General features: G+C 46.0%; 1 protein-coding gene across 4 annotated transcripts in view; it reads right to left on the reverse strand.

Annotated features, from left to right (window-relative positions):
• The window catches only part of LOC127470752 (transmembrane protein 182-like), a 66,935-nt gene extending 46,251 nt beyond the window's left edge, over window positions 1-20,684 (reverse strand). Inside the window, exons 1-5 of one of the 4 annotated variants that reach the window (XR_007904385.1) lie at window positions 20,392-20,681; window positions 17,730-17,847; window positions 15,758-15,856; window positions 13,067-13,204; window positions 5,130-5,581 (exon numbers count right to left, since the gene is read on the reverse strand). Coding sequence is in view for 3 of the 4 variants with exons in the window: in XM_051786597.1 (XP_051642557.1) it covers window positions 5,352-5,581; window positions 13,067-13,204; window positions 15,758-15,856; window positions 17,730-17,847; window positions 20,392-20,544 (738 nt within the window). In the remaining variant the exon portion in view is untranslated. Of the gene's footprint in view, window positions 1-4,363; window positions 5,582-6,232; window positions 7,003-9,915; window positions 10,382-13,066; window positions 13,205-15,757; window positions 15,857-17,729; window positions 17,848-20,391 lie in introns of those variants that run through there. The other 3 variants (XM_051786597.1, XM_051786616.1, XM_051786608.1) reach the window with 3 other exon arrangements.

The raw sequence follows: 20,684 nt of genomic DNA on the forward strand, positions 1-20,684 counted from the left end.
GATTTAGGAACAGGCTCTGCCAAGCAGGGGAAAAAGGAGCCCTCCCCAGCCCATTTAGTGTATGGTTATTAGTATTGATATAGTATTTCCCTTGGCTCCCAAGAGAAAAATTGGGGAATGAATTAGGAAAAAAAATAACACATTTCTGTGAATAATTTTTTTCCAATTCAGACGGGTGTTTTTTTTAGGAAACAGGAGGGGAAAAAAAGAAAATCTGCTTCTCAAATGTCAAGGACTTGAAAGACTAAAAATACATCACCGGAATAAATAAATTAACCCAGCCGACAGGACTGATGCTCTGCAGGCATCAGGGATTAAATAAATTCACTAAATTCAAAGTGGTATTGCAGATAAGAGCTCTTTGTGCTGCAGCATGTACAGCTTATTGATTGTAGGATTGAGGTGCTGTGCACTCTTGTAAAAGGGGCTGGGGCTGATAGGGCTTAATCCTGCCCTAATGCAGAGCCCGGTGCTCAGAGCGTGGGGCCAGCCCGGATTTCCTCATTTAGTTTAATTTGGTTTGGGTCTTGGTTTGCTGCACCCCACCTGTGCCTCTCCCTGGGCGGTGCCTGAGGGACAAGAGGCACTGCAGAAGGTGCTGACTTAGCAGGATGAGGGCTGGGGCAGGAATGCTCCTGGGAATCTGCCTGGGTTGTCTTCCATGGGGATGTGAAGCCTCGGCACCTCTCGTGTTGCATAGGGGGGCTGCAACCCCGAGCTCAGGGGATGGAGGGACATTTTGGGGGGAGATCCTTGTTCTGCAGACCCACCTTTTGTTCCATGAGCCCACCAAGGCAGCAGGAGTGTGTGTGACCAAGGTGAAAACACTGTTCCTGTCCAGAGAAGACGGATTTTTCCGGACAAAAAGAAAAAGTGGAAAGGTTTAAGTGCTGCTGGGTCAAAGCAATCCCAGAGGGGATTATACACGTGGCTGGAACGAAGGTTGGTAAATTCCTGGCAACCTGTTTTCCATGGCAGAGGGGGTTTTCACCCTCCTGGTCAGATCTGAACTGCCAAATTCACTCCACACTAATACAGAAGGACATTTCTTTCCTCCTTTGGAAGCTCTCCTGCCTCTGGTTCTTAGCTCAGGTCTGTGCAGGTTTCTCTGAAGAGCCAGCAGAGCTCTCCAAACACAGAATTTTATAATTTACCAAGAAAGGGAAAACCCTCCAGGCCTCTGGGAGTGTGAGAAAGCAGCTGGGCATGGCAGTGATGCCCTCATGGAGTGCTGGTCTCCTGGTCCAGGTCTCCTTGAGTCAGGTGGTCCCAGGTATCAGCACCTTCCCAGCCTCAGGGAGTCCTTGGGTGTCAGTTTTCTGGTAAAAGAGCTGATCTGACCAAAAGGAAAAACTTTTATTATCGATTGTTGTCTACCAGGTATGAGGGAAAATCTCCCTGCTATGAAAGAAGGAGCTACAGGGACTTGACTTTTGGGTAACCTCCTCAAATCCCTGTATCTCTCCCTCAGGTTTGGCAAATCTCCCAATTTCCAACTTCACCAAAATCCAGCCTCTTAATCTCAAGACACATCATCTCCCCTACGTAACTCTGCCTCCTGAGCACGATCACAGGGCCTGCATTTCAACACCCAGGATTCATTAATATTTCCTGCAGAGTGTTCAGTAAGTAGCAAATAAAGCAGGAAGTGTCCCAGATGTTGGAAAGAAAAAATGGAATTATTCATTGCTTACTAACATCAAATGCTAATCTGAGAAAAGCATCCTTGAAGAAATCCTTGACTAAAATTCATCAGAGTGATGTGAAATCACTGTTTTAATTATGCATCTTTGAATGTATTTATTAGTCCCGGTTCTGATCTGACTTACAGATGTTTAACAGTGATAAGGGTCTGCTGCATCTTCGGAATTGCTCGTGATTTATAATGACAAAACTTGGATCAGAATTAGGTCCTTGTCACTACTCTATAATATCCTTTCATCAAACTTCCTCACATGCAACAGATGAAAGCAAAAACGTGGTTTCTGCAGTTTCAGACCTCACCACTGAGCTCGTTAGGTTGGGGTTTGAAATTTCTCCTCCAGAAATGATGATTCTTGCACAAAATGTTGTCTGCCTGAGCTCTGCTCGTCACAGGAAACTTGAGAGCAAAGGGGACTCTTCCTTCCACCAAAAAGGTGTGTTTGGTTAACCTTGTGCTGGCTGTAAACGTGGAGTTTTGATAGAGGAGTCAATTCTTCAGTTATGCAGCTCTATAATATCATTCTCTCTTATTGTTGTGACTATTAGATGTATATCTATAGCTAATACTGGGAGATTTGTCAAACCTATGGGAAATAGGGGAATTTGATGGGGTTACCCAAAAGCTCAATACCAGATGACTATTGGAGGGACTGTGCTCAATACCAAAGATATTTAAAACAAAACACTCTCTATTCCAGACTGATTCAAAGCCACCTGTGTTTCCAAAGAATGATGGAGTTTTAAACTACTGCTTGTTCTAGAGCTGATCCAGAAAGAGCAGGTCTCCAGGGATGGTTTACTCCCTAAGGCATGACTGCATGATTCAGCTCAATGTATTCCATAAATGCCTTGATGACATTAAACTAAATTTTTTAAAGAACAGATGGAGAAAGTTAATAAATATTTCATTCTATAATATAAAACTCACTTCTATATTCACAACTTCAGGGATGCTCAGCTTCACAGATACCAATAAGTCTGATGGATTTCTTGCTGCATTCTCATTCTTCTGCCCTGGTGTCTCTTATGGGATCATCATTTCTGCATGCTTGGTTTGTTTTATGGGATCAAGGAAAGGCAAGTGACTGTAAATCTTGACCTCCTCTGCTCCTGGATTATATACTTTTATTCTTTGTGACCATAAGTGTTCGTCTCCACACTGAATAGATAATTAAATGACAAAAATTATTCAAAGGGAATTTATAGTGAGAAATTATCCCTTGAAGAACTGATAGGGCACAGGCATAACCCAAGGAGATACCAGGAAAAAATCCAGTTTAGAATGGCCAAATAAAACACTGAAATATCTGTATATTTATAAACGTCATGAAAACATCCATTTCCTGGGAAAAAACACGATCTTTACCTGCATATCCCAATTCTGTTCAAATAAAATTTCTATGAAGGGAAAACAGTGTGAATAGTGCTTAAGAACTGGAGACCAAGCCAGTTATTCATATGAAAGAACTAATCTTTCCATGTGGGAATTACAATTTCTCACTCTATGTATGCCATGAATCTTGTAAAAGAATAATTAGAACTTGCTCCAAAAGGAAAGAAATGCCAGACTTGAATAATATTTTAGGAAGAGCATTAACAAACAGTTTTATACTGCCAACAATCTTCTAGAAGAGATTTACATTCCATTATTAATTAACTGTACTGAGTCAATAGCATGACATAAAGCTCAGGAGATGTATGTTTAGCACAGACTCTGACATTCAGGAGAACTGCACACATTCGGAGGAAGTTTGATTTAAAATTTATGCAAACGAGCTCAGCAAGCAAAGACCCCACAAACTACTTCAAAGCATCCCCATCCAGCCCGAAAAACATGACAAGATCAAATCTTTGTCACCTCTCAAGTGTCTTTCCAAAGCTCCACATATTCAGTGTAAATTATACCACACACCCCCCCCCTCAGCACCTGGATGGTTTGGTGTAGAATTAGGGATGCTTTGTTCTTCTGACACTGCCACGTCAGACAAGGGGCACCTGAGTGATTGGAAGAATTGAAATATATCTAAATGATATGGAAATTGTCCTTGTGGAGCTGACTCCTGTGCAGAGTCCGTGGAATACAAGATCCCACGCTGAGCTGGCTCACAGGGTCGACCACAACCAAGCAAAGAAAAAATACCAGGGCTATTGTCCCCTTCCCCTTTCCCCCCAACTCTGACCATCCTTCTGGCTTAGGGTTGAGAAACCTCACAAAACTGTGTCCAGGGAAAATATTAAATTCAGAGTAACGCCAAAAATTATTCCAAGGGAATTTATAGTGACAAATTATCACTTGAAGGAGTGATGGGGCACAGATAATCCAAGGAGATACCATGATACCATGCTATTGTTTCCACCTCCTTTTCCCTTAATTCTGGCCATCTTTCTGGTTTTAGGTCGAGAAACCTCACAAAACTGTCTGCAGGGAAAATATTCAATTCAGAGTAAGGACAAACATTATTCAAAGGGATTTTATAGTGAGAAATTATAAGAACTGATGGAGCACAGGCATAACCCATGGTTTCATTGTCCCCCTCCTTTTCCCTCAACCCCGACCATCTTTCAGTTTTTGGGATGTGGATCCCCACAACACTGTGTCCAGGGAAAATATTAAATGTGGAGTAACACACTGTTGTAAAGAAATACTAATTAATTCAGGTTAAGTTTCATGCCACAGAAATTGGTTTATTCCCTTATTGAAAGTTAGGTTAGGTCCAGGTAAATTTGTATCTTCAGAATCAGGGCTTTTAAGGAAAAAAAAAAAGTTTCTCGTGTTTCCCGACATCCCATTAAAAAGGTTGTCCTTTGACGTCAATTAGAGCCAGCTAAGGAAAAAAAATCATCCTTAATTGCTTTTCAGAAACAGACATTAGAATGTCCCCCTTGCAGCCAGATTCGATTACCTTTTACAAGAAACAAGGATGCTGGGAATGCCATAAAACTCCGGCTCTGCTGAATATGGATGTGGGGCTCTGCTGACAGTCCATGGAGCTGCTTTTCCTTGGGCTGCAGAGAAAGCTCATGCAAAGCCCACAGACACCCACCCCTAAACTTCTCCAAAATGTAAAACTGCTGAAGCTGGGTTTGCATCTGGGGCTGGTTTTGGGACAGCTCTGCAACGGAGCGAGGCTGGGAGAGCTGGGGGTGTTCACCTGGAGAGAAGGATCCACAGGGACCTGAGAACTCCTTCCAGGGCCTAAAGGGGCTCCAGGAGAGCTGGAGAGGGACCTTGGACAAGGGTGTGGAGGAACAGGACAAAGGGGACTGGCTTCCCACTGCCAGAGGGTGGGGTTAGATGGGATATTGGGAAGGAATTCCTGGCTGTGAGGGTGGGGAGGCCCTGGCACAGGTTGCCCAGAGAAGCTGTGGCTGCCCCTGGATCCCTGGAAGTGTCCAAGGCCAGGTTGGACAAGGCTTGGAGCAACCTGGGCTAGTGGAAAGTGTCCCTGCCCATGGCAGGGGGTGGAATGAGATGGATTTAAGGTCCCTCCCCACCCAAACTATTCTATGGATGCTCAGTGCTCCAGCCCTGCCTCCACGCAAGAGCGAGTGTAATTTACCCTGACGATTATAGCCACAAAAACGATCTAGTCCTCAAAAACTTGCGCCTGTTTCTTTACATCACCAAAGCCTTCTCCAAACTTGTCTTACTCCAGGGACTCCATAATGTCTCTGCCCACCAGGAAGAAGAGGAGTCCAGCCAGCAGGACCAGGGGCACCCCGGCTGCGGCGAACATGAACGACCACCCGTAGTAGACGCGCACGGGGACGTCGTCCAGGCACCTCTCGCTCCTCTCCAGTAGGATGTACTTCTGGAAGTCAGCAGCAAACTCCTTCCACATCACGAAGAGAAACACCAGCAGGAGAAATAAACCTCCTGGAAAGGGAGACGGAGATGAGTTATTGTCTGCACATGGAATACGGGAGTAAAAGTAAGAAGAGATCTCAACAGATCTCCAGTTATCCCTGCAGGTCCTTCAGCCAATACTGTTGCAGCATTGCTACCCATGGTGTTTCTCTGCAGGTTCCTGTGGAAGCCAAGCCCTCTTGTCCTGGAGGAGACCACACTGTGACAAGTTCCTGCCCACTGACAATCAGGCTCTGCTACACCTGGACATGAGCACGAGGAGCCATTGTGAACACCACTCATGTTCTCAGCAGGGACCTGAATTCCTCTCCCAATGGTGCCTTTTTGCCTTTTGAATTTCTCTGAGATGAATGAGGAGACACCAAGACTCACTTTTTCCTTTTTTATATCTACCCTTCCAAGCAGTGTTAGATCCAACTTCCAATTTAGAAATGCAAGGATATGGGAATCAGTCCTGCTGATGGCAACTGAACCTGCCACCCCCAGCAGGTACAGATGATCCTATTTTGCAAGGAAATAACACATAATAGGGTGGGAAAGGCATGTAGCCCCGAGATACCAATCTTAGATGGGCTACAAAATAACAGAGTAATAAAAAAAAAATAATAAGCAGCTTTTACCAGGAGGCTACAAAGACTTCACATGGGTGAGTGAGACCTCCTGGCCCTCCTGGAGCCAGACAGAGGAGAGCTGAGGCCACACAAAGCCTGAGCAGTGAGTGCAAGGTCAGCATCTCTCCTGGAGGGGTCTGCTCTCCTTGGAGCCTCCCTGGCCTCGCAGGATGCCCATGACCCAAACGGGTCTCCCAGGAGACCTCCCCATCTCGTATTTCCAGCTGCATTCCCATCGAAGGTCAGCGGGAAGAGCTTGGTCACATCTGAAAAGCACGTGGTGAACAGGCACCTCCTGGACCTGGGGCCTTCAGTGCCTTAATAGGAACCTCCTTTCCCCATAATCCAAGTGCTGGAGGTTTGGTTTCCCCTGTATGAAGCAGATGACAAAAACTAGAGTGGCCCAAATACTATTTACAGCATAAAATTAAAAATATATATTAGTCTTAATATATGTTGAATTTAAACTGCAGTCAGCAGTGATGGTGTGATGACAGGTCTGAAAGCACTTCAGTAATATCTGATCTTGGTACTTCACAGCCAGAAGCTACTATTTTTAAAAGGTGCTGTATAACATATAGATACAAACACACACACACACACATATGAAAGAAATACATCACAGCTTATAATATTTTTATGGTAGAAGTGAACAGCTCAAAATTAATTCGGTTGACAAGTTACCACACAGCTCCGTGGATGTGTTGTGGCTTCTGCAGGATTTAATTTCTCCCCTTGCCATTTTTAAATCAAAGGTAGTTGTAGCGTATTTCATTATTCTCCCTGGCAGCTTATACACTCCAAAATCCAACTCTTTTGCTGAGGAAAGGAAGAGGGTAAAGCCTGATGTTGATTTATCTGCTTAGTGATTACTGAATCCTCAGTCAGAGAAAACATGCCAGTGTTTTACTGTGATTCTGTTTATAATGGATATAAACAGCCAAAAATGAGACTTACAGGAAGGTAAGAGGGTTCAAAGTGCTCATTACGAGTTATACAGAAGTTGAAGCTATCCATCCTAAACTGTCACATCCATTACACTGCCTCCCACACCCTAAAAAATGGAATCTTATCAACAAAAAATCTGCACAACCATATGAATATCCTTTACCTCACCCTACACTGTCATTTCAAGTGGTTTTCCCTGATGTGGAGAAGTCCTTGTGTTCGCTGGAGAGGCAGGCGAGGAGTTAAACAGCAGCTGCTGGAACATTTGCATGTTCATTGAGGTTTTGATACCACTTGAAATTAAGTGCACAAATAAATATTTTACACTTACCATGATAGTTGTATGCTTAAAATACCAATTATTCTACTGTAAGAAAACCATCGTGTGTTTAAATAGTCGCATGTCCTTTACAAAATACAATGTATTGATAAGAAGGCAATTAAGTCTTTATTACCGATGTAATTTAAAATTAAATTAATTAGATAGCAACTGAACCTTGAAAAGTGCTCTTTTAAAGATCAATTTCTATTTCATTAACTTATAATACCTATGGTAAGAGACACAAATGAAACCGTAGCCCCAGTGGGAGAGAGAACGTGGCCTGGGAAAGTGCTTTGGAATTCTCCTGTTTTTCTTTAAATAACCAGGAATTCTGTGCTGACTTGTCCCAGGACAATTTAGATGGTGCAAGTCTCCTTTTTTTTTAAGTAATCAGATCAAAACCTTCCAGTTCTTACTGAGGAGGGTGTGAAAAGTCCCCACGAGTGGTGGCCCCATCCCCAACCTCTCCAGGAGCTAAGGATTGGGATTGATCCCTCCCCTTGCCCCAGGAGAAGTGCCAGGCCTTGGTAGGGAAGGATTTATTATTAAACAGGTACTGGAGGTGATGGCACGGCCATGGCATCTAAATTAAGAATGTTTTCACACTCTGGGAAAATGACAAGAAACTGTAAAGTAAGCAGCCTTCTTCCCCGGAATAATTACAGCTGAGTGACAAAGAGTCCCTGGGATTTGCACCATGTCCTCAGCGAGAAGAGAAAATCAGAAGGGCAGGTGCAGCCAAAGGACAGTGGGAGCGCAGAGAAAGGGCAGCTCAACAAAAATTGCTCAGCTAAAAATGCTGGTTTGGAACACTCACAGGTATTCATGAAAGTGCCTTAAATTTGTCACCCTCACAGCCATCAGCAGGCTCTTCATAACAACAAAACTAGGAGCTTTCACCTCCATGTTACCAAAGTGTTTGGCATTTTTGTTTCAAAATACTGTTTTATTTTGGATTTTTCATCTTTTGAACAGGTCTCTCACTTTACCACCTCCTTTCTTGGATGCTCTGGAAAGTCATCCTCGTCTCCTGCCAGCTTTTGGTGTGCAGAGACAGATTCCCTCCTGCCTTGAGCAGCAAAATGAAAAACTGAAGAAAACGCAGTTTTTCTGCCCTGAAAATGAGACTGGCATCGGCACCCACACCTGTGAGACAGGATGCATGTGGGGTTTGGGGAAGGGGAAGTGAAGACCTCATCAAACCAAACCATCCTTACAATGCTCTCAGCATCCCTGTGGTTTCTACCGCTGGAAAATTAGCCAGGTGATCTCTCTCCTTCTCTGCCTCTGTTCATCAGGATGGTACAGGAAAAAATTAACTGTGAAACTCCATCTCAGTGCTGATGAGGTCAATGGCATCTTCTGGGGAGGGGCTAATTGCAAGCAAATTGAAGTGGGGTATTAAATCTGTCTCCTTTGAACGCTGCAGAACAAGGGACCCCGGTGGTCCATCCCCCCCTCCCAGAGCTGCATCTTCCCTGTGGGTAAATTGGAGTCGAGCTTTTCCTTTCTCTCTCTTGATTTCCTTGTGACACCTTTATAGCTGCTAATTGTAGGGACAGGTGAGTGAACTCAATCTTTAACTCTTATTCTGTGGAAGCTACTGAACTTTTGTGCAATCTGCTAATTATGACAATAATGAACTTTGACTCCTTCTCCTCTTTCACCAGTTGCCTCTTAGGGATGTTAATAATGAGGAAATGGAGGGGTGACCTTCAGCTGCCCTTCCAGAAGTGTCAACCTTTACTGCCTGTGGGGAGCCTCAGACTGCCAAAGTGCTGCTGGATTTGGGATAATCTGAGCAAAAAATTCAGCACTTTAACTCATAGGACTGGGAAATCTGCCTCTTTTTTTCATGCTGTTGGGTCATGTTGAAGAACAGGTTAGTCCCACCACGGGCAGGGATGCCACCCACTAGACCAGGTTGCTGCAAGACCTGGCCAACCTGGCCTTGAACACTTCCAGGGATGGGGCAGTCACAGCTTCTCTGGGCACCCTGTGCCAGGGCCTCACTTCTAATGTCTGAAAGGAATCAAAACTGAGGAGCACAAGGTAGAGAAAAGGAAGGAGTACAAGCAAAGTTGTCTCAGCATTTCAAAGAGGTTCCAAAAGCTGCAGCACAGAGTTCACCCACCCCTCTCGCTGACACTGTAGCGATAATTAATCATGTTGTCATCTGACTTTTGAAACAAGGGGACAATTAGTCACCAGGCAGGATCTGCCACCCCCTCGGAAGCGCCGAAGCTCAGGTCGGGATGGCAAATACTGGAAGGGAAGCAGCACACTGGCTATTTACTCGTGTATTCCAGGTTTTGGGAACAGGCTGGCAGGGAGAGCTGCCCAGCTGGGGCAGTGGATGCACAAATGCAGCAGCAGCAAATGCCAGATGGGCTCTGGCTGCCTTTCCCAAGTCACCCAGCAGAGGAAATCAAGGGACGTGGCTCTGGCCCTTTGAAAGGGCTCCCAGAAACACCTCCCATGGAGCAGTCCATTGGTTACAGTGCTGGCACACAGTCACTTTGTCCCCTTGAAAGGACAAAAAAAAAAGGCTTCTCAGAGAGGAAACCCAAAGGGTTTATTGAACAATAACAACCTTTACCCTTTAGCACTGAATTCCCCTGGCACAGAGGGACACGTGTGACTCCTCAAGACCATGTGAGGCTGGTCATCCATGAATGCTTGGGAGCGAGTTTTCAGTACTTTTAGAGCCTTTTGGTGGCAAAAGTTACATCATTTTGCAGTGATTAACCATGGCTGTGCCATCACAACCTCCACCAAAAGGAGGGGGTTCATGGGCAGAATGGAGTTGCTTACGAAGGATTCCCTGAGAGGTCAACGTGGTGCCCCATCTCACCACCCGACTGCCAGCCCACCTTCCCACTCTACAGATTGCCAGCATTTTCACACTTCCTCGAGGAGAGATCATTTCTGCAAGGGAGGTTAATTAACACTGACCCCCAGGCCATGATTAGAAGACAAGAAGCGCTTTCTCCTGCATCATCCCTCCCTCCACATCCCGCTGTCCCAGGGAAAGGGGTGGCTGGGGAGCTGAAGCTGTGGTGAATCTATTGTTCCTGCTGCTTAGCACAATTATGCAAAAGATTTTTGGAAAGGATAACAAGAAAATAGCCACGGAGGGATGGAAGCTGAATCCATCAGGAAGCCAAGGCCAAGCAGGATCCAGAGGCCTGAGTTCAGGATAAGCCCCCCCCCAAAATAAAAGGAACAGCTGGAACACTAAGGAAACTTTGTTGAAAAACATCTTGCATCCTCCTGCTCTCATTTGGATTGAAAATACAGCAGGAAGTGTCTTCCAGCTGAACTCGTTCCCCTAACGACTGTTAATAACAATGATTGCTGTTCACATTGAAGCTGCATTAATACAAACTTCAGTTTTAACAGCAGCATCTTTGTCTAATGCCAAGAGGTTTATGTGATGCATAATCAGCTCTCTTAAAAAGTGTCACATTCTACGCCCCAGCCCTTTAATCAAGAAGTAGTCAAATAAAGTGCAAAAACAATGAAAAAAAAAAGAAAAAGAAAGAAGATTTTCAGTCTCACTCGACACCCTTTTCTGTGATATCTCTGCCCAAGGTGCAGAGTGGACACATTCCCTGGGGACATCTGCTCCCTCCCTGGGGCCTGGGTTACCGATGGGAAGAGAAAGTTTCCTGCCTTGGTACAACCCTTGGATTTTTATCCATTATGGGGTCACAACAGCCCCATGGAAAGCTACAGGTTTGGGGCAGACTGGAAATCTGCTCGGGGGAAAAGCACCTGGGGGTGCTTGACAGTGGCTGAACACAAGCCCGGGTGGGTGAGAGGCCAAGGGCACCTGGCTTGGATCAGGAATAGTGTCACAGACCCAGTGCCCATCCCTGTGCTGGCACTGCTGGGGCACCTCCAGTGCTGGGGGCACTTCTGGGACCCTCAGGACAAGAGGGGCTGGAGCATGTCCAGGGAAGGGAACGGAGCTGGGGAAGGGGCTGGAGCACCAGGACTGGCCAAGGAAGCTGGGGGGGCTCAGCCTGGAGAAAAGGAGACTCAGGGGGGACCTTCTGGCTCTGCAACTCCCTGACAGGAGGGGGGAGCCGGGGTGGGTCGGGTTCTGCTCCCAGGGAACAAGGGACAGGATAAGGGGAAACAGCCTCAAGCTGTGCCAGGGGAGGGTCAGGTTGGACATCAGGAGGAATTTCTTCCTGGAAAGGGCTGCCCAGCCCTAGCACAGCTGCCCAGGGCAGTGGTGGAGTCCCCATCCCTGGAGGGCTTTAGAAGACAGGTAGATGTGGCATCTGGGGACACAGATCAGTGTTGGGACCTTTCTTATTGAATATTTTCATTAATGTTTTCAGCTCTCCCCAAATTTGGGCACACTTAGAGCCCAAACTGAGAGCAAAGACACTGCCTCGTGGTTGATTTATGCCAGATATGAGGAAGCAGGACCGGGTGGAGGATCTGTAATTAAGCTGTGGTTTTTCAGAGAAAGGCCTGATTTCATTACCAAGTTCTTCACTTGGCACAGCTCAGCTGAGATCCAGTCTGGAGCTGCTTGAGTGGCAAAAGAGCTTTTTTCTGAGTTTGAGTTCCCGGTAGTGAAGCCAGTTATTCCTCTCAAATACAGAAAAGGAAAAAGCCCAAGTGATAATTCAATGGAATCATTTGTAACTGCAGTGGGAGTAATGAATAAATGCCTATTTTTAATTCATTTTCCTGCTGTGCCACCGCTTCATCTTTTCAGGTCTCCTTAAGCCAGCCCTCCCATTTTGGATGGCAGGGTTTGCCTTTCATCCCTCTGTGGGTTTCCAGATGTTAACAACAGAGGCAGGAGCAGCCTAAATGCAAAGCCTGACTTCAGGGAACAGAGTGGGGCTGATGCTGCACAGGCTTAACACAGCTTTACTCAAATAAAAGGCTCTGCCTGTCTGGGTTGCATAGAAGAGTAGAAAAAAAAAAAAAGCAGTTTTCAAAAATCTCAGCTTTGATAGGATTAAGTTCAGTCTGGAGAAGAGAAGACAGAGGGGAGACCCCATTGCAGTTACAACTTCCTCAAGAGGGGCAGAGGAGGGGCAGGACTGAGCTCTGCTCTGGGGGACCAGGGACAGGACCCCAGGGAATGGCTGGAGCTGTGTCAGGGCAGGGTCAGGTTGGATCTCAGGGAAAGGTTCTTCCCCCAGAGGCTGGTTGGGCACTGCCCAGGCTCCCCAGGGCAGTGGGCACAGCACCAAGGCTGTCAGAGCTCCAGGAGGGTTTGGATGATCCCTCAGGTACAGGGTGTGACTCTTGGGGATGGGCCTGTGCAGGGCCAGGAGTTGGACTGGATGATCCTTGTGGGTCCCTTCCAGCTTGGCATATTCTGGGATTCTGTGAAGGACTATCTTGCTAAAGCCTGACTGAGCAGAGAATAATGGAATTCCAGAATGGTTTGGGTTGAAAGGGACCTTAAAGGCCATCTCTTTCCAGGGACACCTTCCACTCATATGGCTCAGAGCTCACAGGGGTTTAATTCCAGGGAGGGGGAAGAGGGAAATCATTTACTCCAAGCAGTGCAGCTCCCACCAGAGCCCCCGGCAGCACCTCATCCCCCTCTGCCTCCCCTGCATTCCACGCCCTTACCTGAGAGCAGGAGGAATCCACCTCCCACTTTGTAGGAGCGGGGGCTGACGAAGGGAATTCCACAGACCAGCAGGAGCCCCCCCACCAGGGCAGCAGCCACGGCCAGCAGGATGAACGCCGTCCAGAACCCTCTGTACACTGCACAACAGGAGGGGAGTCAGGCAAAGGACAGCAAAAGAGGCTTTCTTCAGTCCATCCTCGAAGATCTTGGACTTCTTTTCCAACCTTAATGACTCTGTGTTTAACCAACAGCAAAAACAACCACCTGCAATGGTGTCGTGTCAGGCAGAGCTGAGGCTCCTGCTTTGCCTGGAGCTGGTGCAAGTTCAGGGTGAATGTCATGCCCTACATAATGGGATTGGAATGAGTACAAGGGGTTGGGAGGGTTTGCCAGGGAAGCAGGCCACAAAAGGGGGGAGAGGAAAGGCCACTGTGCTTAGCTGGGCCTGGAGGAGAGTGGAAAAGCTCGGTAAGAAAGGAAAGAAAACGGCAAAATTTGGAGAGGTGGAATCAGCCCAGAGCTTTGTTCTGTTTTAATTAACACTTAGGGAAGGTGCCAGGTTCCTGGTTTAAAATAAGGGCAGTGTTTGTTGGCAGGACTGCAGGGAAAATGGGAACTCCTGATTTCCCCCCTTAATGGCCTTTGTGACTGAACAGAACAGGAGAGGGAAGCTCTTCATCCACTGAGTTTGGGGCTTTTGCTGTGACTTCAGGCAACCACCCCACCCAGGGCTGAGCAAGCTTGTGTCCATCACACCCCACAAGATGGGACAGGGTGGGATTCAGTCCACTTCTTTCAGCCTCCCTGCAGCCAAGTCTCTTCCAGTCACTGCTATAAACCTTAGCCAAAGGTGGTGTCTTCTAGCAGAGACCCCCCCATTCCCCACTTGCTGCTCCCCTGATTTATCTGATCCCCTCAGACCAGCACATCTCACTCCTCCTGTTGTTTTTCAGAAGCTCTAGTCTGAGAGATTTAAGCCGAGCACGAGCAAGTGGGTAATGCTGAAATGATTCACACTTGAAAGAAAAATGATACCGAGGAGATGCGTTTTCCTCATTTGAAACCATTTTGTCAGGAGAGCCACTTAGGCAGAGATAAGTATCTTGAACTCTCCAAAACCACTGAATTCATTTTCATGTTTAACCTCCCGTCACCCGTTTCTCTCAGGGAGCCTCAGAGGATGCAGATAAGGCAGAATTATCTCTGGAGCAGGTAATAGCTGGAGGACCCTTCTTCTTGGACAGCCTCCTGGTCTGTCAGCACTTGCAAATGAGGATGGACTGGTTAAAAATGAAAGGAGTGTTAACTGCTCTCTGCAGCCCCCGTGGGTGCTTTGCAGGGAGTTGGGGCAGTGGAGGATCCCGGTGCTCCCACTGTCCTAAATGTGGGGGCTGAGACACCCCCCTCATCTCCCCAGGGATCACAGGGGTGGGTGGCAGGCAGAGCTCCCTCCCCAGCACCTCCATAGAATCATTAAGGTTGGAAAAGATCTCTATGAACATCGGGATCTTCCTGGGACCTGTCCCAAGAGAGGCAGCTGGGCAGGGTTTCATAGCAGGGGCTGACAGACAAGGGCAGATGCCTCCAGCCCTTTATTTAGGACGGGAAAAAAAGTGTGTTTATCAGCAAGACCATTCAGAAACTGGACATCGTTCCTGCCTCTCCTAAGCAGGAAAAATCCCACTGCTTAATCCGTGTGTTGGCTGCACATCCTGCACCCAGCTCCTCCACCTCCTCCCATCCACAGGTCCCTCGTATCCATTTGACACCACGGCGTGTTCCCCGGGGCAGGAATTCTGCACAGTGCAGCAAGAGAAACTGGCTGCTCTCCCTCACATTCTCCTACTGACAATGTGGTTTTTTTTTTTAATTAATTTCTCATAAAAAAAAAAAAAAAACCTAAAAATAAAAAAAGGTACTGCTAAAGGCTAAGGAAAAGGTCAAGATGTTTGTTTGTGCAGAACGTCTGCCCTGCATCCCCGGAGGCAGCGCAGACTGATGCACACTATTTAAAGAAATCAATTCATTTCAAAAAAGATCATTGAATTAATTCTAGCTGCTGCCACCAATTTAGCAAATTAAAATTCCTAACAGCAGCTGATTCATTAAAGAACTCAGAAAATATAGAGAAACATAAATAAAAAGGGAGCTGGTTGAAAGGCAGCTCTCCAACCACTCCGTGTTCAGGGTATTAAACATAAGCCAGTCACTTATGGGGATCTTCTGACAATTTGGTCTTTAACTGATTTTCCAGTGTTTGTTTATTTTGTCTTGCAATAAATCAACACCAGAGCTCTCCCAGGAAGCCTCACTCTAGGAATGAGTCAGCACTGGGACGGGTTTGGGTTTTCTGGATGAAGCCCTTTGTCTCCAGCTCCTCCCAGTGAGCGAGGAGGTGGGACAGAGTGGATTTAATCTCCTGCCTGGCTCATGGGAGTAGGTGCTGAGCACACAGTGGGAGGGTGCACAGCTCATGGCCAGGAATGGCAGGTCTGGAGCAGAGAAGATGTGGGAGAACATCTTGATGTGCCCACGGTTTGTGGCAGTTAACTAAGCAAGGCCAGTGTGTAAAGGAGTCTTCCAAAAACCCATGCTTGGCCACAGGCAGCTACAAGGGACTGACACACATCCCAAATCTCTATCCAATCCCTTGGGAAAGGAGCTGCTGGGGGAGGAGGACAGAAACCCACCTGCAGTTGTGTCATAGGAGGGGTGGGGAAAAGGTCCAAGAGCAATGGGCATGGGGAACAGGTATCCATGCATGCAGAACTTGGGGTGTGCTTGGCTGGCTGAAAAAGAGTAAAAAAATTCATTAAATCCCTGTTTGCTTTTGTTTTCTGCAGAATCACCATTACAGCACTCACATGGGGACGTGCTGTCGTGTAAAACCTGCAAAACCCTCACTAAAATCAGAAGGCTGAGGAGGAAAGAAGGAGGGTAAATCTTGGTTAGATAAATAAAATAAAATAAATAAAATAAATAAAATAAATAAAATAAATAAAATAAATAAAATAAATAAAATAAATAAAAACTGTGAGAGAGGGGGGATATCAGTCTGCTCCTGGTACATCTTCTCATTTTCATAATCTGAGTCTTAGGTGGATGTAAATCACGAAAGATGGAACAACTGAAATCAGTGTAAATATTCCCGTTGTTGTTTTCCTCCAGGGAATGTGCCAGAGCACCTGGAAGTGGCAAAGGTGTTTGGGTACCAGAACAGGGCTCCTTACAAGATCTCCAGTTGGTGAGAAGGAAAAGCACAATTAGAACAGAAGTGCCCCATCAATATTAATACCACTGAGGCTTATCATGATTAACAGTAATAGAATGAATGTTAAATGAATTAATTAATGGCTGGCCACTTATTTAAATATGTTCCCCAGCTCAAAGGAACACTTTATAATAGGTGGACATTAGTTCATGCTAAATTGACTATGGAATACCTATTGAATTAATTATTACATCCACGAGAGCAGCAAATTAATTTGCCATGATCAATCCTATTATAATAAATACATAAAGAAGCAGCACAAATCTGCCAGTTATCAGAGTGAGTCATTTCACTTCAGGTGACATTACATTACGTATTTTTACACAATGTAATTTGATAGCAAACTCCCTCTCTCCAGCCTGTCCTCTCCTTATCAAAAACTTTGTGTGAAAAACCTCACGCGGTTCAGTTGAATGGTGGCAGTGACGATTCCTGCAAGATTTTACAGGGAACAGGTCAGGGGCTGGGGGAGACAGCAAAGTCATTTGAAATTTTAATCAACGCAGAGCAGATTTATTGTGGGAACCTGCATTATTTGCAGCCCTACGAGGCCACTGTGCTGCTCCACAACCACGTGAGCACCTCCGAGAGGATCGAAGCCCCAGCGGGCACAGGGTGAAGGTTTTAGTGGTGTTTAACTCCAACACCCTTCACTGCACAAGGGCCACCAGTCAGCAGCAGCTGGGGTCTCAGAACAGGTTTCACCTTCTCCTTCAGTTTGTTTTTTTTGTTTTTTTTTTTCAAGAGTAAATGTGCTTTCAGAAAAAAAACAATAATTATTTGATATCCCTCTCTGTTTATTCTCACGTGTAATTTGAATGACCTTAAAAAAAGCAAAGCAGGCAAGATCTTAAAATAAAGAGCATAAACACACGTGTTTATGGCCCTCCACCACTGGTTCTGAGCATGCAGACACCACACATGTGCATGTCCAGCCTCCCCTGTGCTAAAATCAGTGGGAGATGGGAATGCTCAGCACCCTGATGGTGGAAAATAGGGTGGAAAACAGAAGACCAGGAAGGGCATGGGCTCAAGTTTAGCAAATTTAGCTGAACACAAACATCAAGAGGTATGTGAGGAAGGGTTGTGGAGGTACATGAGGTGGGTTATGAGGCCACAACTCCATAAGATTTTGAAAATGATTTATTAAATGGCACAAAAATGTTTCTACATTTCTGTGAACAGCCCTCTGAGAGCAAAATCCAAGTTTAAAAAAGAGCACAGAAAGGACACAGAAAGGGTGAGCCAGGTTTGCTTTTGGGAGGGAGACAATGAGAATGAAAACCACGAAATAAAACCATCTCAGCATCCCTGGGAGCCCTCCTTGTGATTGTTTCCCACTCAAACCATGAGCAAATGCTGTGGGTACGGGGTGGTGGCATCATACTCACTGTACCAGAAGGTCCAGATGGTCTCTGGGTGGCCCTCACCAAAGAACCAGCACCTCCAGAAGAAGCCCTCGTGGTGGAAAGTGAGGATCTCCTTCCTGGTCTCTGTTGGCATTTCAGCCTGTGGAGGAACAAAAGTCCAGCTGACACAGGGAAGATCAGGGTACAAAGTGTGTATTTTCTTGCTTGGACAGGTGTTGCTTTCATTTTCTGACAGAGTTTTCATTTGTTGTTTCAGTTGGTTTTGGGGAACAAGGAGGCAGCTGCTGTTCTTGGCTTTCTGTATCACAGCTCCAAAAGGTTCTGAGAACAAATTATCCAAAATCCAGACCTGCACAAACCAGCTTCTTCTTTAATATCCTTAAACCACTGATGGCCAGAGTTGGATGGGTATGGCAGGGAGCTGAGCATCTGGGTGTGTTCTACTTCTTAAACCCCTTCCTTCAACCCCCAGACCAGACCTGTGAGCACAAGGTTTCGGTCTTTCCAGAAGGGAAGATACTGTAAAGTTTAGCCAAGGATTGTTTGTCAAAAAAATTGTTAAAACTACAGTCAAAATCAATTTTATCTTTATCATACACAGTGTGGTAAAGGAAACATGACTGCAACAGAACTATGTTTTGTGGAGGGTGGGGAATGTCCACATGGGAATGGACCCTGTGAACTACAGAAAGGAGATGGGACTCAACAGGGAGGTGCTGGAAGGAACTTATCATATCATAGAATGGTTTGGCTTGGAAAGGACCTTAAAGACCAATCCCTTCCATGGGCAGGGACACCTTCCACCAGCCCAGGTTGCTCCAAGCCCTGTCCAACCTGGCCTTGGACACTTCCAGGGATCCAGGGGCAGCCACAGCTTCTCTGGGCAACCTGTGCCAGGGTCTCACCACCCTCACAGCCAAGAATTCCTTCCCAATATCCCATCTAACCCTGCCCTCTGGCAGTGGGAAGCCATTCCCCTTTGTCCTGTCCCTCCAGACCCTTGTCCAAGGTCCCTCTCCAGCTCTCCTGGAGCCCCTTTAGGCACCAGAAGGGGCTCTAAGGTCTCCCTGGAGAATTTATACTCCCCTCACCTCAATGTTTTCATGCATTATGACAGATTCCAGAGCTCTGACCTGGTTCTCCTTTTCCTTTCAGGATAAAACACTGACTGTGACAAGGGTAACATTCAGCCCTGATCCCCCTCAGCTGGGTGGCTGCTGACTTGGTGCATCCACAGCAATTCCACTGTTTGCCAGCCACTCAGCCCATCCTTATCTGTGGGGAACAGCATTCGACGGTTTAAGAAAGGACAGAGAAGGTAAAAACACAGCAACAAAAATAGAAATAATAGAAACAGTGTCTGAAATAGAAATAAAATAGCTCAGAGGGAAGAGTAAGAGCAGCTCCTATTTCTGCCTGGTGCCTTTGAAGTGGCTCTGCCTCGGTGACAGGCACGGCAGCACTTGGCCAAGAGCGTATCTGAAATGTTTGAGATGCTTATTCACGGCGTGCAGTGAACCATCTCTGCTCTCTCCACTTTAAAGGACAACAAAAATGGGAAACAATTAACATTGTCACTTCCCAAGTGCTCAAAAACAGCAGCACTTCTCTGTCCACAACTCTGCCATCGCCAGGGCTTTACTGTGCTGCCTGAAATGGTAAAGATCCCCTCCCTGTTTCACCTCTTCAGGCAGTTTTTCCATCATAATGGTTTTTTTTCTCAACAGAGAAAGTCATTTGGAACCATGACTCAAGCAAACAGTGCCCCATGTTTGATTGTGGGATTCTGAAATGAAAGGAAAATATTTCTTGCTGGCATCATGATGCTCACCCAGGGTGAGTCACCACACGAGGGAAAAAAATCAAACCTAATTGGATTGAACTTTGAAGTAACAAAAAGTCTGCACACAACAAGGATCTTCCTGTCATTTTGTAATTGAAGCCACACATTGATCAGCACAAAAACATTTTGGAGGAGTGGGTGGCTCGAGGAACTGAGCTGGTTGTTATTTCATTGAGGAGTCAGACAACAGCAAGTGCAGTGAAAATCCACCTTTAGAAAGGATCTGTGAACGAGTGACACCAGTCCTTGGCACTAAAACACCAAACTGTCCTTCAGAAATTACATTTTTCACTAACTAAAATCCTCAATAAACCTTAATTTGAAAATATACAGGTCTCCTCTTGTTAGATGGGCAGGAACTTGTCAACACTGCTGTGCATTTGATGTTCACTTTTGTTTTCTGTCTCTGCTGCAGTTGTATCACTTCAGATGTAAGTGATTGCCAAGCCCCACACTTTTAAATATGAACTAGTTTTAAATGAAGAAACTACAGAGGGAGAAATCTTTTAATGGCAAATATCAGCAGATATCTTTTGTCTTTAGAGGGAAATGCTGTCAACAACTAAAGCTCTTACATTTTTGCCTTTCATTCCCTAATGTTCATATCTGCCAGATTACAGAGGTGCTGTCTTAATGTTTCCTAGACACACTTTACTTCAGTCAAAATGCTCAATGCCATGGAAAAGCCTGTTTGCATTTTAAAAAATTGAAAGTTCTAGCTCGGGCTGACGTTTTACATGAACAGGTCACTTTGAGCAAAAACATTGTCACGGACTTAAAAATTTTAAATTATTTACAGAAGTTAATTGTTCCAGAGCAAGACAAGATCCCAGAGCTCACCTCCCCGGTGCTCAGAGTGCTGTTCTCATGCTCGAAGACGCCGCAGGTCTCCGTAGCCAGGAGCCAATAATCCGTCCCAAAGGCGACGAGGAAGAGCAAGACGCCGGTGCCGCCGAGGATCCCGGCTGCCAGGGCAGCTATGCCAGCCTTCATGGGGCACCACGAGGGAATGGGGGATCAGAAAAGAAGAAAAACCCTAATTTTTCCTGGGTGGTTGGAAGAGAGGGGTGAGAGGAGTGCTATTTTTGGCCATGGGGGATGATCTCCTGGCTGGTATGAGTTTCAGTGGGTGG

This window comes from Manacus candei, unplaced genomic scaffold, assembly GCF_025592945.1.
Source record: "Manacus candei isolate 608988 ecotype Guabito, Panama unplaced genomic scaffold, ASM2559294v1 h1tg000003l, whole genome shotgun sequence".
In the NCBI taxonomy this organism is placed as follows: domain Eukaryota; kingdom Metazoa; phylum Chordata; class Aves; order Passeriformes; family Pipridae; genus Manacus; species Manacus candei.